The 13,238-nt window shown below is 45.3% G+C and overlaps 4 protein-coding genes across 5 annotated transcripts; 2 read left to right on the plus strand and 2 right to left on the minus strand.

The window, feature by feature from the left end:
* Nucleotides 1-323: 323 nt before the first annotated feature.
* On the minus strand, nt 324-3,890 carry LOC6553561. Its single transcript, XM_001979305.3, has 6 exons — nt 3,533-3,890; nt 3,279-3,462; nt 1,872-3,216; nt 1,600-1,804; nt 1,369-1,541; nt 324-1,308 (listed from the first exon to the last, which is right to left on the minus strand). The coding sequence occupies exons 1-6, from the start codon at nt 3,654-3,656 to the stop codon at nt 415-417; spliced, it is 2,925 nt and encodes a 974-aa protein (XP_001979341.1). The 5' UTR covers nt 3,657-3,890; the 3' UTR covers nt 324-414.
* Nucleotides 3,891-4,204: 314 nt separating this feature from the next.
* LOC6553560 (TBC1 domain family member 22B) lies at nt 4,205-7,073 on the plus strand. Its single transcript, XM_001979304.3, has 6 exons — nt 4,205-4,708; nt 4,772-4,967; nt 5,379-5,547; nt 5,600-6,131; nt 6,542-6,765; nt 6,832-7,073. The coding sequence occupies exons 1-6, from the start codon at nt 4,324-4,326 to the stop codon at nt 6,964-6,966; spliced, it is 1,641 nt and encodes a 546-aa protein (XP_001979340.1). The 5' UTR covers nt 4,205-4,323; the 3' UTR covers nt 6,967-7,073.
* Nucleotides 7,074-7,102: 29 nt separating this feature from the next.
* LOC6553559 (exocyst complex component 6) lies at nt 7,103-13,204 on the minus strand. Of its 2 annotated transcripts, none has more exons than XM_001979303.3 (4): nt 12,913-13,204; nt 9,832-10,090; nt 8,650-9,767; nt 7,103-8,543 (listed from the first exon to the last, which is right to left on the minus strand). In XM_001979303.3, the coding sequence occupies exons 2-4, from the start codon at nt 9,905-9,907 to the stop codon at nt 7,437-7,439; spliced, it is 2,301 nt and encodes a 766-aa protein (XP_001979339.1). In that variant the 5' UTR covers nt 9,908-10,090; nt 12,913-13,204; the 3' UTR covers nt 7,103-7,436. The 2 variants fall into 2 exon arrangements, with proteins under 2 accessions (XP_001979339.1, XP_026832679.1); XM_026976878.1 differs by lacking the exon at nt 12,913-13,204 and adding an exon at nt 10,471-10,485.
* Nucleotides 10,518-12,925, plus strand: LOC6553558 (major facilitator superfamily domain-containing protein 10). Its single transcript, XM_001979302.3, has 6 exons — nt 10,518-11,140; nt 11,354-11,695; nt 11,757-11,830; nt 12,111-12,286; nt 12,342-12,647; nt 12,706-12,925. The coding sequence occupies exons 1-6, from the start codon at nt 10,700-10,702 to the stop codon at nt 12,795-12,797; spliced, it is 1,431 nt and encodes a 476-aa protein (XP_001979338.1). The 5' UTR covers nt 10,518-10,699; the 3' UTR covers nt 12,798-12,925.
* Nucleotides 13,205-13,238: the final 34 nt, after the last annotated feature.

The following is a 13,238-nucleotide window of genomic DNA, read 5'->3' on the forward strand; positions in this document are numbered from 1 at the left end:
TTCTCAAAATTTTAAAATCAATCTAGTATATTTCTGTAAAAGTTTGGAAATAGTTTCTCCCATGAATTTATCGATAACAACTCGTTTCACATCGCTGTAAAAGTGTGTCACCACCAACAGAGAACCAAAACAAACACGACGCGAACAGTGTGACCAGCCCACTAACGATTTAGAAATGGAATAAAATCGTTTAAAATTAGGACGTCTTGATTCTGAATGTTTTTTTTACCAAAAATATGTCTTATTTGAATCATTATTTTGGTAATCTATTATTATTTATTTTGTCTCGTCGGCGAAATAAAATCTCATTTTGTGTTCAGAACTTAGTTATCAAAAATATTTTCTATTTCACGGAAAAACACTTTTAGCTTACTTCACAGAGAGGTTTGGACTGGAAAACGGCTTAGCTCGGGATTAGTAACAGTCCGAAATCATGTTCTCATCGTCGCGCTTCAGCGCACCGAGGATGTCATCCAGCAGGGAGGTAAAGTTCTCCTTGCACTCGAACCACTCCTGGTGCTGCTTGACCAACTGGTCCAGGTCAATGGTCTTAAGTTCCTCAAAGAACTGCCGCAATGGCACCGCAAACTGCTTATAGTAAAACTCATCGATGTGCCGCTTCTCTGCTGTTTTTCCTTCCTCGTTTATCTGCATCTGGGTCTCAAATGCCTTCTCCAGGAGTTGGACATCCTGCGAGTTCAATATGGACTCGATGACTTCGTCCGCCTCGGTGAGATTGACCGGTGGCTGCTGCGGAATTAAAGTTGGCTGCGCTTGGCAAGGGAAGTCGAATGTTGGCCGCTCTCTGTCCGAGAGCGGGGATCTCATTTCAATCTCCTCCATTATGCCTTTGTAGCGCACGAACTTTTCCGTCATGATCTTGACGCCCTTTATAAGGAATTCTAGAACCTCCATTGAAGTCTCCTCGCGCAGGCACTTGAGTAGGATGCCAAAATATCCGTACTGTTGTACTTCACCAAATACTTTGGCAATGCTGGTTTGGATTTCTTTTTCCGTCAGCGTGACAATCTTCTTCTGCTCCTTAGAGAAGGTCACTGTGGGAAAAGAGCCATCTATCATGCCCTGATTGCTGAACTGGCGGTAGAACTCCCGGCGCCAAAAATTCAGCGCATTCAGCTTCACCTCCGTGTGATGATCCCCGATTACACAATAGTTAAGGGTTGAGAAGAGCGTGTTCTTGTACTTCTCGTGGATCTTACGGTGCTCATAGATCTTCATCAGCGTAATCACGGCCTCAGCTCTTACGATATCGTTGTTCTCTCGATACATTACAAACAGAAGATGGTCCTGTCAGGATATTAAAGAGTTTACCTAATAATTTTTGGGCATATAAATAGATGAACTCACCACAAGATCGAGTTGGCTTAGACCATTCTCCCACAAAAGGTTTATGGATACCATTTGGGAAAGACATTTGAAAGCAGACGCTCGGACATAGACTTCCGAGTCATTCTTGGCCATTTCGTAAACTATCGGAGGTATCTTTGAGTCGATGAGAAACCGTTGAAAAGCAGGAAACTCTACAGGAGCAACGTATCATTAAAGTTATGCAATACGTTAAGATAATAGCAAGCTTACTGATTCGGGAGATACTGGCAATAGAGGTGGTGAGCTCCAGCGTTGTGTCACGCACCTCCCACATTGTGTCGTGCATTCGCTTCACGATAATGGGACCCAGGCAGACCAGTGCGGAGCCCTGCAAGTTGTCTACCAAAAGAGCCATGTTCGGTGAAAGGAAGTGTTCCACAGCCAACTGGACGAGCTTCAGCGCCTGCACCGTGCACTGAAAATACAGAAAAAAATGTAACTGAAACATTAACACACTAGGAATGAAACTTTGTTTTGCTTACTCTGGCATCCATGTTTGTGTTCTCCAGGACAAAGGCCAGACAATTGACGAGGCCAATGGTCTCCACCGACTCCTTCCACGTGATCTTGAAGCGTTCGATCAAGGTGCGCAAACCCACCATTACGGAATGCAAAACCTGTGGATCGTTGACGACCTGTTCGGTGCCCCGGGGATACAATTCTAGGTAAGAGCTGCCTGCGCTGCTTACGCTGTGACAGTCATCTTGTGCATTGTTTGTAATTACACTCATGGCTACTGCCTCGCGGAGCACATATAGCAAAGCCTGGCACACAGTAATCGCCTGCTCCCGATCAAGAACGTTTTCCAGAGCCAGCAGACTGTGTATGCATTTGTTTGCCAGACCGGCCGTCACCAAACCAACAGCCATGCCATCTGCAGAAAAGAAGGTATCCCTCATTGTGTAGCAGAGCCGCAAGGTTTGTTCGCAGGAGATCTCCAGCAACTTGACAACATAGGCGTCGAAGAGCTCTACCTTATTCTCTTCGTCGGTGACCTTCTGCGCATACTTCATAGAGAAGAGCAACGGCAGCATATGAAAGCAGATAAGCTGGTTTTCAAACGTAACGCGTTCTTGTTGAATGACAATTTCCTTTGGCGCACGGGGTCCCAGTTTTTTCCACAGCACATGATTAAGCTCCGCCAACTTCACAAAGCTTAAGCCATCCTTGCGAGTAATAAAAAATTTCATGAGATTAAAAAATGCCAACCCGAACTCGGTAAACTCTTCAGGGGGCTCGGTAGCGTCCGGATTTAGCAGCTTTTCATGCAAGAGCAGCGCAAAGTTGTAGCTGCTCAGCGTGGTGAAAATCTTCTCAATAAAGTACGGGTTGTGGGTCATATCGATCAGCTTCCAAATGGTAATCTCGAAATCGTGATACTCCTTGAGCAGGGTTATCAAAGTGGTGCGCTCCTCGAGAATGAGGGTCTGTTGTAGTATGTAGGACAGCAGATCCAGTGTCGCCGAGATCTTGTGCAACAACTCGTTGTCATCCACCTTGATGTGTATGCGCTCCACGCCGTCGGTGTTTTTATACAGATTGTCGTGAATCGGCTGCATAATCTCAGACAGAATCTCCAGGGTAACAGCCTTGTCGTGCAGCTTGTCGCATGACTTGTACAGCATGTTGTAGAGCACCTGGCGGGCCTCCCGCACCACGTACAACGTGTGATCGTTGTTGGAATACTGGATGAGCAGCGTCCAGATGCGGTGCATCCGCAGAAAGGCCAGAACCATGCTATACACGGTGATGGCTTTCATCAGACGTATCCCGCCTAGCTTTATTGATGGGCTTAAGTTATGTTCCCTCTGTAGGAGTTTTACTGCTCTAAAATGGCAGTGGATTAATTTGAAGAGATTAGAGCAAGGCTTTTTAATCCTGACCCTCACCTGTTTACTATATCCAGCTCCCTTAGGCGCACAATCATCCACTCGTTGTTCGCCAGAAAACTGGTCAGATTCAGCATAAAGGATATTACTTTTGGGTGGATCTTGTTAAAGTCCTCGGTCACCGCTGTGATGCACCTGTCCACCCACTCCACCACAAATGGGGCCTGCAGCACAAAGGCGTTCTCTACGGGCAGATAGGATTTAATTGAGGATTGGATGGCAGATAGCAGGGCCACTCCGATTGGTAAACTCACCCTTGGCCTGCAAGTGTGTGAGGAGCTTCTCAAAGTAAACATTGTTGGTAGTGGAAAAGTTCTCGCGCAAAAATATGTCGAATATCGTCCGCAGGCGCGACAGCACCTCCTCTTGCTTCTGCATCTTGCTGGTTCCACACTGACTGCTTTAATAGCGATTGCTCCTTATGGCATAGTTTTGGAACTTGCAATTATTCCACCAAATAATTAAATCGTTGATTGCGGGTTCTGGTTCTTATCACGCCGAAAGACACTTGTTTTGCATTGGGTGGCCGTGCACGTTTGCAATCAAAATCCGAAGCGCATTCGCCAGAGTTGCCAGGTAAGCGGGCGAAGTCACGGATCGAAACATATACCGGGCAATTGGATAGTTTGTTTTTATCCGTAACTAATAAGTAATGCTATTATCGTAAAATAATAAAACATACCAACGAAAAGCAAAATGTTGTCATGATAGCAATGAATTATAGACAGGGAACTTTTTGGTTTAGGCATACATCTTTATATATTTTAATCAAAGATCTAGTACTTATATGTTTTGGAAAACTTGATTTAATTTATAAAAATATAAATGGCTGCCCGAAGAATCCATCGGAATCGATTATATCCTCTCCTCCGCAAGTAATGTGTATTAATTTCGTCGGCTTGGCCCGAGTCACTTGATCACCTCATATTCGCATCACTACCAAGATAGTCATGCGGTGAAAGCCGTGAATAACTGCGATGGTCACACTGTTTTGATGCAAAATAAAATAATGACGCTGACATAGAATCGGCCTAGGGGACGTATAATGGATAACAATGTAGAGCAGTTACCAGCAAAGAGCCAAACAGAAACAGCGGATTCCACAGCAGCAACAATAGGAGCACCAGGAGCAGGAGGAGCACCAGTATCCGGGGCAAGTGGAGCGGGACCAACGCCCGGCGCAAACCCCTCGACCTTTTGGAAAAACAGCGGACGTCGAGTGCCCGGACGGCCCAGTCCCAAGCGGGAGCTCGAGAAGGCGGCGGCAGTTGGGGTAGCGGTCGGTCGCGGCGCTGCCCCCGGAAGTGGCATGGTGTCCACCTTCACCGAGTACCAGAAGTCGGTTAGCGATGCCTGGGACATGGGTGACGACGAGTTCTGCATCATCAGCAGCACGGAGGCGGCTGCGGCGGCCGTTGGAGCTGGCGGCGGTAAAAGTTTCGCAACCAAGAAGGTTTTCCTCAATGTATGATCCCGTTTTGATTCCCCAACAGATGCTGCTCGTTTCTCTCGGCAAGTGTCGCAGACGGTGGCTCTCAACGTGATCGAGACGCACTCTCGAAGCAACCAGAACCATAATGCATCCCGGTCAGCAAACGAAAGTGGCGCAGATTTGGGGCCAGTCAGCAGTAGCTCGACGGACGACTGCAAAGAAGACCGGAGATCTTTGCCGGACAGTAACGAAAACAGGTGAGCGGCGCCAACTCAACTGGGAAGTCAAAAAGAAAGTTTAACCCAACGCCTGCAGTTGTGCAAACAAGTCAGGGGTGTAGCGGTTCAAAGCCGCTTTCTGAATTTTTTTTCCAAGTAGATATTTAAAAATGCTAAAAGCAATGAATTGGTTTTATATGTTTGAACTATGGAATAATGTGTTTATTATCAAAGTACAAAATTAAGAAATGGAACCAATAAATTTAGAGTTTAGCGATACTTCCCAAATAAGAGGCTTTAAATTAAAATTACATATGTTTTTAGCCATTAGGCGCTCCCTATTTGTAATTGTCATTCCCCTTTTTTAACAAATGTTAACCAACTTGCTTGGCAACCGCTCCTGAAGCATTCCACTTTCTTAACTGTCAGTAACAGTAATTGTCATTTCAGATCTAGATTGAGGAATTACCCGGGAAGACCACAATTGCAGAAGATCAGCTCGAATTGCCCGGACAGCGAGTACGAAACAAAAATTGAAAAATTCCAAGTGGTGCTAGACTCGCCCCAACTCGACTTGGTGGCTCTCAAGAAGATCAGTTGGTCTGGTGTGCCTCGGAAGGTGAGAATCAATTGATTAATCGTTGTGCAATTCTATAAAAACCGCACTCTAGATGCGCGCTGTCAGCTGGCGACTCCTTTCGAAGTATCTTCCGCCTTCAAGTGAGCGAAGGATGGCTGTGTTGGAGAGCAAGCGGCAGGGCTACCAGGACCTCAGACACAACTACTTTCGGGTGGATAGCCAGGATGAAACGCAGCAGGACACTTACCGCCAGATCCACATCGATGTGCCACGAATGAATCCCCAGATTCCGCTCTTCCAGCAGCAGCTCGTTCAGGAGATGTTCGAGCGCATTCTCTTTATCTGGGCCATTCGCCATCCTGCCTCCGGCTACGTGCAGGGCATCAACGACCTGGTCACGCCCTTCTTTATCGTCTTTCTTCAGGAGGCCTTGACGCCGAATACGGATCTCGAGAAGTACGACATGTCCACGCTGCCCGAGGAGACTCGCAATATTATCGAGGCGGACTCGTTTTGGTGCTTATCTAAGTTTCTCGACTGCATTCAGGATAACTACATCTTTGCCCAGCTGGGCATACAGGAAAAGGTTAACCAACTCAAGGATCTGATTCAGCGCATTGACGGTGAGTGGAAACATTTTACCTTTGGCATGTTGTAGAACGCCACATCAAGATTACTTTGCAATGAAGGTGATCAAATATAGATGGAGATATGTTAATGCACTTGTGATAAGATAAGTGGGAAACCTTTGGGCTTGTTCAAAGCAAATAGCCTCATCAAAGTCAAGCCTTTTTGATGTACCCTGTCAAAGATATTAAAGATGCTTTTAATTTTACAAATTTATACAGGTTTTCCAGAAAAATTAGTTTAAGCTTATATGGCGTAACATAGGTTTTGGAAAATATGCAATGACTCGTATCAACATTAAAATGATCGCAACTTTTCGGAACAGATATTAATAACTAGATAAGCAAATTGGCATGCAACCTACAGTTGACGAGTGATGATAATAAAATATATTTTCTGTTTTCAGTGAACTTACACCGTCATCTACAGGCGCATGGCGTCGACTACTTGCAATTCTCATTCCGCTGGATGAACAATCTGCTGACACGCGAGCTGCCGCTTCACTGCACCATCCGGTTGTGGGACACATATCTTGCAGAGTCCGACGGCTTTGCCCTGTTCCACTTGTACGTGTGCGCGGCATTCCTTCTGCACTGGAAGGAGCAGCTGATGCAACAAAACGATTTCCAGGTGAGTTGCTGATAAGATTCACATCCTGCAACGTCTACTGATCATTGATATTTCTGGCGGAGGCAGGGTCTCATGTTGCTGCTACAAAATCTGCCAACACACAACTGGTCCGATCGCCAAATCAACGTTCTGCTGGCCGAGGCATTCCGCCTGAAGTTCACTTATGCGGACGCGCCCAAGCATCTCGAAACGAAGAGTTGACAAAAGCAACACAAACAACGCATATACGTAACTTAGAAGATAGTTTATTACGATTTGCGGAATATACCTACACAATACACGTACGCTACATTCATCTAATAATTATATACAATTTGTTATTTAGACGTTCATCTCCGTTTGTTTTAATTTATGTCGTTTTCGTTTTGTATTTATCAACAATCCGTACGTAGGCAACTGCTAAAGTTCTGCCCTTTTGTACATAAAAATCAAAATTCAAAATACAATTTTACACGTTCAACGGGTCGAGCAGTTTCAATTGAAATTTGTCTTTTATAAAAACAAATCGAATCAAAAGTAATGAGAACTAAATACTTTTTCCATGTGAAAACTCAAATTAGCCTAAATAATAAAGATTACAAGCTATAAAGTTAATGATTACACGGATACAACAATGGAACAGCTTGAGTAAATAGTATCTGCTTAAGCCCGCAACTAGCAGCCTACATTTTCTAATTCTGCCTATCGGCGATGTGCTTTAGCTGTTTGAGCACCGTCTCTAAAAGTTTCTTCTTATCGTTCTTTCGCACCAGCGAAAAAATGGGCTTCTTGTCCGCCTCGCGGATCTTTTCCAGTATCACAATAATGGACTGAGGTTGCACCAGGTGATAGCGGTTCTCTTGCTTGCCATAGTCATGGAAATATGTGCTCCATTCCTCTAGTATGAGCAGGTCCAAAAGCTGTCGGTTGCGCAGGAAATACTTGCTCAGTTCTCCTTCCTTTAGACCTGGCACAGGTTCCGAAGCCGCGAAAAATTCGCACTGCATTAGATCCAGGTTGATTTGTGTGAGTGCTCCGGTGGAAATCTGTTTTACATCCTCGTCATACATGATCGAGTAAATCTTTTCTGCAATGTGCTCGAAGGTGCGTCGGCAGGCTGCCTGGGCAATGTGGGGCAGCTTGAAGGCGAAGTTGTCAAAGGTGCTCTTAAGGTAAGAAATCATATCCGTAATAAAGGCGGAGGCTATTCCCGGCGGTTCTACCAGTAACCAGTCATAGGCGCTTAGTTCGAAGAACTCGTCGATTTTCGAGCAAATACGTAGGCCAACCTGCTTTTCGGCGTCTTGCCGGGCTACATGGAACATGGCCGATGGTGTCTGAGATACGCTCCTCTCTGTGTTGGTCATGTGACACACGAACTCGTCCAAAAACGGTCCTGCCTTCTCCAAGTACTGCGTGTCGATTATGATCTGGATGAGCTGCGTTAGCGTAATGCTTGGTTGGCGGAACACCACAGATAGACAGCCACTGAAACTTCTCGTGAGCAGAAGGTTGGCCGCCTTGCGCACCATGGCGGCCACCTCGTTGGGCGATAGGGTGAGCTCTTCGGCGAACTTCATGCAGGCGTACATGAATTCCTTGGCCTGGTGATATACCTCTGGCACCATTCTCGAAAAGGGAAATTTCTTTGGAAACGGAGCATTCTCAAGCTGTTCCGAGTGGAAGGGGAAACGTTCGATGATGCACTCATACTCTTCCGTGTTTTGCACAACCATAGGCAGGAACTGTTCCTTGTCGAGAATTTCGCGGAATACATGCACCCAGCGTTGCAGTAACACCTAGAAATGAAAACAGAGAGAGCATAAGCACATCTTACGCATACCGAAATTCTTCCAATTTTTACAAAACATAAGAAGCCTTATTATAGTATATCTCAAAGCTCACCTCATTATAATGATCCCGCATGTTATGCAGTAGTTCCCAGAGGATGCTTACGGTGTAACCGTAGCACTTAAAGGTGTTGATGGAAAGCATTATGAGGTTCTTAATGCGCAGCAGAATATTAGGATCGGTGCAGGACGAAGAACTCATGCTGATCTCGTTGACAAACTTGGTTAGCGAGCTGGACCACAGATCCTCCAAATAACTGCTGGTCACGACATCGCCCGCCGTGTTCTTCACGTGATCTTCAACCACAAAGAAGCCAACAATGGCACAGATGTAAGTCTTGTAGGCCTCCAAATTGTCGTGCATGTTGGGCGGCGGTTGAAGCACCAGTTTGGCCTGATCCCTGCGCTGCTGACGGTAGTCTTTCTCGAAGTACTCCCGCTGCCCCAGAACCATATAGATATGTAGGCAGCGGTAGATGGGGGAGAAGTCAATGAGGTCCTGGGCACTAACGTTGGCGCCATCATCATCCCCTCCAGCACCTGCTCCCTCAGCTTCGCCTCCATTCACCTGCTGCATGTGCTCGGCAATGATGGCGTTGATATCCCGCTTTTGGAGCTTTTTGGTGTGTGTGATGGCCAACTCGCCGATGCGGGGCGAAAATTTGCGGATGTTCTCGAGGAACTCTCGGAAATCCGAGGCAGAAGAGCGACGGATGTTTTCCTTGATTATGGGAATCTGTATCTGCATTTGAGTGGCAAACCGATAGTTGTGTGTTTTTAGACGCGTTAAGTGCTCCGTCTCCAGGGTCTCCAGAGTTCTTAGCGCCTGGTAGTACTGCTTATTCTTGGCCTGATGTGTGAACTTCATGTAGCATTCCAATGCAGGCAGACAGGATTTGAGTGCCTCGATGGCGCTGGCCAGGTTGGATTCGATCTGACGGGCTCGTACTAGATCATTGCCCTGCTGAATCAGAGAGGCACTGATCTGGCGAAGGGACGTGTCCAGGGAATGCACCTCGTTGTGCAGCTGTTGTGCCTGCGTGCGCACCTGGAGCAGCTCCTGAATTGAGTCGATAAAGCCCTGATAGTACAGGTTGCAGATCCGCTCGATCTCCTTGTCATGGCTGCGAATCCGCTGCTCCAGTTGATCCCCAATCTGCTTAGTGTTGTTGCCTGGCCGAAAAAAAAGGAAAAGGGCGTAAACAATGTGGACATTATTGCTTCTATTCACAGTCACCTTCGAGGATCGAACGGAATGTCGGTCCCCAATAGTCATCCACCGCCTCAATGTCTTGCACGGTCACCTTGGACATCTTATGACGCTCTTTTTCTACTTTTAAACAAACTCGTACCCAAACTTAATGAACAATTATTTCGCCGACTTATCGGTACGGTATATCGAACATTTTCTAGTTGTTATCGAGTCTGGACTTTCGATACTAGGCGGTGGTGGGCGATATGAATATTTAGGCGGTATGTTTTGTTTCAAATCCAACCTTATATAGGAAAGAGTAATTAACTCAAGGATTGTATAAAATATATAAATAAAACGAAAAATCATAAACATAACGTTAAAAACTAGCCATCGATTATGATAATTAATTTACTTAATTTTAAAATATATTTCCAAAACCTAATATTGCCTAACGATGAAAATGTCAATGACAATCGCATCTGTTTTTATCCTTCTTTACCTTCTTTTTTAAATAATTTCATATAAAAATAAATTCCATATTTAAAACTTAACACTTCAGTATTCGTTAGGCTCGCCTATATCATTTTTTTTTTGTGGCTAAGAATAATTAAACAACGATCACTGCATCGGACTTTTGACTGCTCTTAATTACAGGTTTTTCTAACTTAGTTTGGCGCCTACTTTTCAAATATCTCCAGCAATCAACAGGTTGGAGTGCAGTCTGCTCGTTGTAGTCTCCCTTGGAACAGCTGTTGCTATTCAACTTTCACTTTGGCTTCGCCTTGACTGGCCGCTTCTTGAGAGGGCCAAGAGTTGTCGGTGAAGTTGTGGTTCCGTTGATACAGTTATGTTGCAGTAACACCCGTACACGCACGCAATCACGGCACAAGCTAACACCCAACCAGAAAAGATGGCCGACCTACGGAGTCGCCACAATGGAACCGTTGCCGTGGAGAAGGAAAGCCAAATCCAAACCGGAAGCCACCACAACAACAATAGAGGGTTGGATAAGGAAGCATCCGCGAATGGAAAGCCGGAGAAGAGTGACCCCATGATATATATAATCTTCGTATCGCTGCTCTTCGACTTACTGGCCTTCACCATTATTTTGCCTCTGCTGCCGTCGCTGTTGGAGCACTATCGCCAGAACGACAGTTCCGGCCTGTATGCGGTGCTCACGGATCGGGTGCGCTGGTTCCAGCAGCTCCTTGGCGCCCCGGAGCGCTACATATCGGTGCTATTTGGGGGCTTCCTCGGCTCCATGTTCAGTTTCCTGCAGTTCGTGGCCAGTCCGATTGTAGGAGGACTCTCGGATTACTACGGAAGAAAACCAGTCCTGCTGGTTTGTGCGGTAAGTAATCCTGGTACTGGCTGCTTTAATATGCACTTAAACTAGTTAGTTTTCATTTGGCATTATCAACAATTCATGCAATCCCGAGTTTAATCCAAAAGCGTGCAACTTGTCATGTCAAAATTAAAATAATAATTAACTCTAACCATTCCTATTAGAATATTGCACATATTGTAATATTTTATCTATGTACTTGTCTTCTTTCATCTCCAGACCGGCATTGCGTTATCCTATCTGCTCTGGGCCTGCTCGAGCAACTTTGCCCTGTTCGTTTTGGCCCGCTTCGTGGGCGGCATCAGCAAGGGCAACATATCGCTGTGCATGTCCGTCATTACGGATGTGTCCAGCGTAAAGACCCGAGGACGCGGAATGGCCCTTGTGGGCGTGGCCTTCTCACTGGGCTTTATTGTGGGGCCCATGATCGGTGCCCTGTTCGCCATATTCTCCGATAAAAGTGGAAGCACTTGGTTCGTGTTGCCCTCTCTGCTGGCGTTTGGCCTGGCAGTTGGAGATCTGCTGGTCCTGGCGTGTTGTCTGCGGGAAACTTTGCCGAAGGTGCGTTTGGTTGGCTAAAGTAATTATCGCTAGCACAATTAATTGTGTGATATTTTCGCAGGAGAAACGTGTTAAGGAGATATCATCTGCCCTGTCGTATGGCCTGCAGTTGCTCAACTTTAGGGCCATATTTAGGTAACACATTGTTTTAATTAGCATGTTTCGAAAACCTGTATTGTGATCTAACCGAAATCGTCTTTCGGCGAGAACTGCAAGCCTCCGGACTTGCCTGACTGGTTTGATAGACATTATTATCATGCCGGGTTCTCGGACACGTTTGTTTGATTACCTTATCGGTTGGCAAATGGTTTGATTAATAGTAGTTACAGAGATTGGAGTCCAGTTACCTCGAAGACTACCAATGATTATGTCTGGGTTGTACAATCATATTTCAAAAGAATTCTTCTACTCCCAGATTTGCTGCCATCAAAAATGTGCCCAGGAAAGACATTGCGGCCCTGCGATCCATTGGCCTGATATATTTCCTTTATCTCTTTCTGTATTCCGGTTTGGAGTTCACCGTCACATTTCTGATGTACCATAAATTTGGTTACACTTCGATGGATCAGGCGAAGATGTTTCTTACAACAGGTATGGAAATAAGGTGATTATCTATATTCCTAATTAAAATTGGGTTTTTCGATAGGTGTAATAATGACGTTGCTGCAGGGATCTGTGGTCCGACGGTTGCCCGAGGCGAAGATCAAGGGCTATGCCATCTTCAGTCTGTACCTCATTGTACCTGCCTTCGTAATAGTCGGCCTGGCCGAGGGCAGTCGGATGCTCTACGCCGGCATGACTCTATTCGCAATCTCCACAGCCTTCGCTGTCACCTGTCTGACCACCCTCGTATCCAAATACGGAAACGATGACCAGAAGGGTTCAGTACTGGGCATATTCCGCTCACTGGGAGCTTTGGCTCGTGCTCTGGGTCCCGTGGTGGGGTGCATTGGTGAGCTGCTAAGTTGTCCTATGATAATACCTTTTCTGATCTCGTAAATCCTTCATAGCCTTCTGGTGCGTGGGCTCGAGGATCACCTATATAGCCGGCGGACTTTTGCTCATTTATCCAGCCGTGGCCTTGCAACGCGCTCGCATTTAGGTGCAATAAGAACAGAGTTTATACATAAATCACACTAGATATCAACGCAAGTATTAGCTGCACATTATACTTAATTTATTGTTTTTATACAAGTATTTTATATTTAAATAAAAACCTTTTTACTCCGATTTGTATACAGGGATTATTTTCTTTGGGATTGTTTTGGGATTTAATATTTTTAAATTAAGTACTATAATAGTTACTGATACTGGAAGATCCATTTTTTTGTAACGTTATAAATATTTGAGATGTTTTGTTATCTTAACAGATTTTTAGTGCTTAAAAAGTCCTCAGAAAGGATTTCAGCTTTTTTTTAATTCAATATAGGTCACGACTAAGCAAGATGGCAATGGGAATCGTACCATCTGGTAACACCAAAACAGGCATCTCGTTAATATAGTGATGCAAGTTTTGTGAAAACATCGATGATGATACACATAC

This window comes from Drosophila erecta, unplaced genomic scaffold (assembly GCF_003286155.1).
Source record: "Drosophila erecta strain 14021-0224.00,06,07 unplaced genomic scaffold, DereRS2 tig00000000-arrow-pilon, whole genome shotgun sequence".
Taxonomy (NCBI): Eukaryota; Metazoa; Arthropoda; class Insecta; order Diptera; family Drosophilidae; genus Drosophila; species Drosophila erecta.

What these genes read in the sequence shown, in the direction of transcription:
- LOC6553560 (XM_001979304.3), top strand. Translation starts at nt 4,324, where the DNA reads ATGGATAACAATGTAGAGCAGTTACCAGCAAAGAGCCAAACAGAAACA. An exon ending in GGTCTGGTGTGCCTCGGAAG is followed by an intron (nt 5,548 to 5,599) that starts GTGAGAATCAAT and finishes ACCGCACTCTAG; the next exon opens with ATGCGCGCTGTCAGCTGGCG. An exon ending in TCTGATTCAGCGCATTGACG is followed by an intron (nt 6,132 to 6,541) that starts GTGAGTGGAAAC and finishes TTCTGTTTTCAG; the next exon opens with TGAACTTACACCGTCATCTA.
- LOC6553558 (XM_001979302.3), top strand. Translation starts at nt 10,700, where the DNA reads ATGGCCGACCTACGGAGTCGCCACAATGGAACCGTTGCCGTGGAGAAG. An exon ending in AACTTTAGGGCCATATTTAG is followed by an intron (nt 11,831 to 12,110) that starts GTAACACATTGT and finishes TTCTACTCCCAG; the next exon opens with ATTTGCTGCCATCAAAAATG. An exon ending in GAAGATGTTTCTTACAACAG is followed by an intron (nt 12,287 to 12,341) that starts GTATGGAAATAA and finishes GTTTTTCGATAG; the next exon opens with GTGTAATAATGACGTTGCTG.
- LOC6553561 (XM_001979305.3), bottom strand. Translation starts at nt 3,656, where the DNA reads ATGCAGAAGCAAGAGGAGGTGCTGTCGCGCCTGCGGACGATATTCGAC. An exon ending in CACACACTTGCAGGCCAAGG is followed by an intron (nt 3,463 to 3,532) that starts GTGAGTTTACCA and finishes ATCTGCCCGTAG; the next exon opens with AGAACGCCTTTGTGCTGCAG. An exon ending in GAGCTGGATATAGTAAACAG is followed by an intron (nt 3,217 to 3,278) that starts GTGAGGGTCAGG and finishes CTGCCATTTTAG; the next exon opens with AGCAGTAAAACTCCTACAGA.
- LOC6553559 (XM_001979303.3), bottom strand. Translation starts at nt 9,907, where the DNA reads ATGTCCAAGGTGACCGTGCAAGACATTGAGGCGGTGGATGACTATTGG. An exon ending in ATTCCGTTCGATCCTCGAAG is followed by an intron (nt 9,768 to 9,831) that starts GTGACTGTGAAT and finishes TTTTTCGGCCAG; the next exon opens with GCAACAACACTAAGCAGATT. An exon ending in TGCGGGATCATTATAATGAG is followed by an intron (nt 8,544 to 8,649) that starts GTGAGCTTTGAG and finishes TTTCATTTCTAG; the next exon opens with GTGTTACTGCAACGCTGGGT.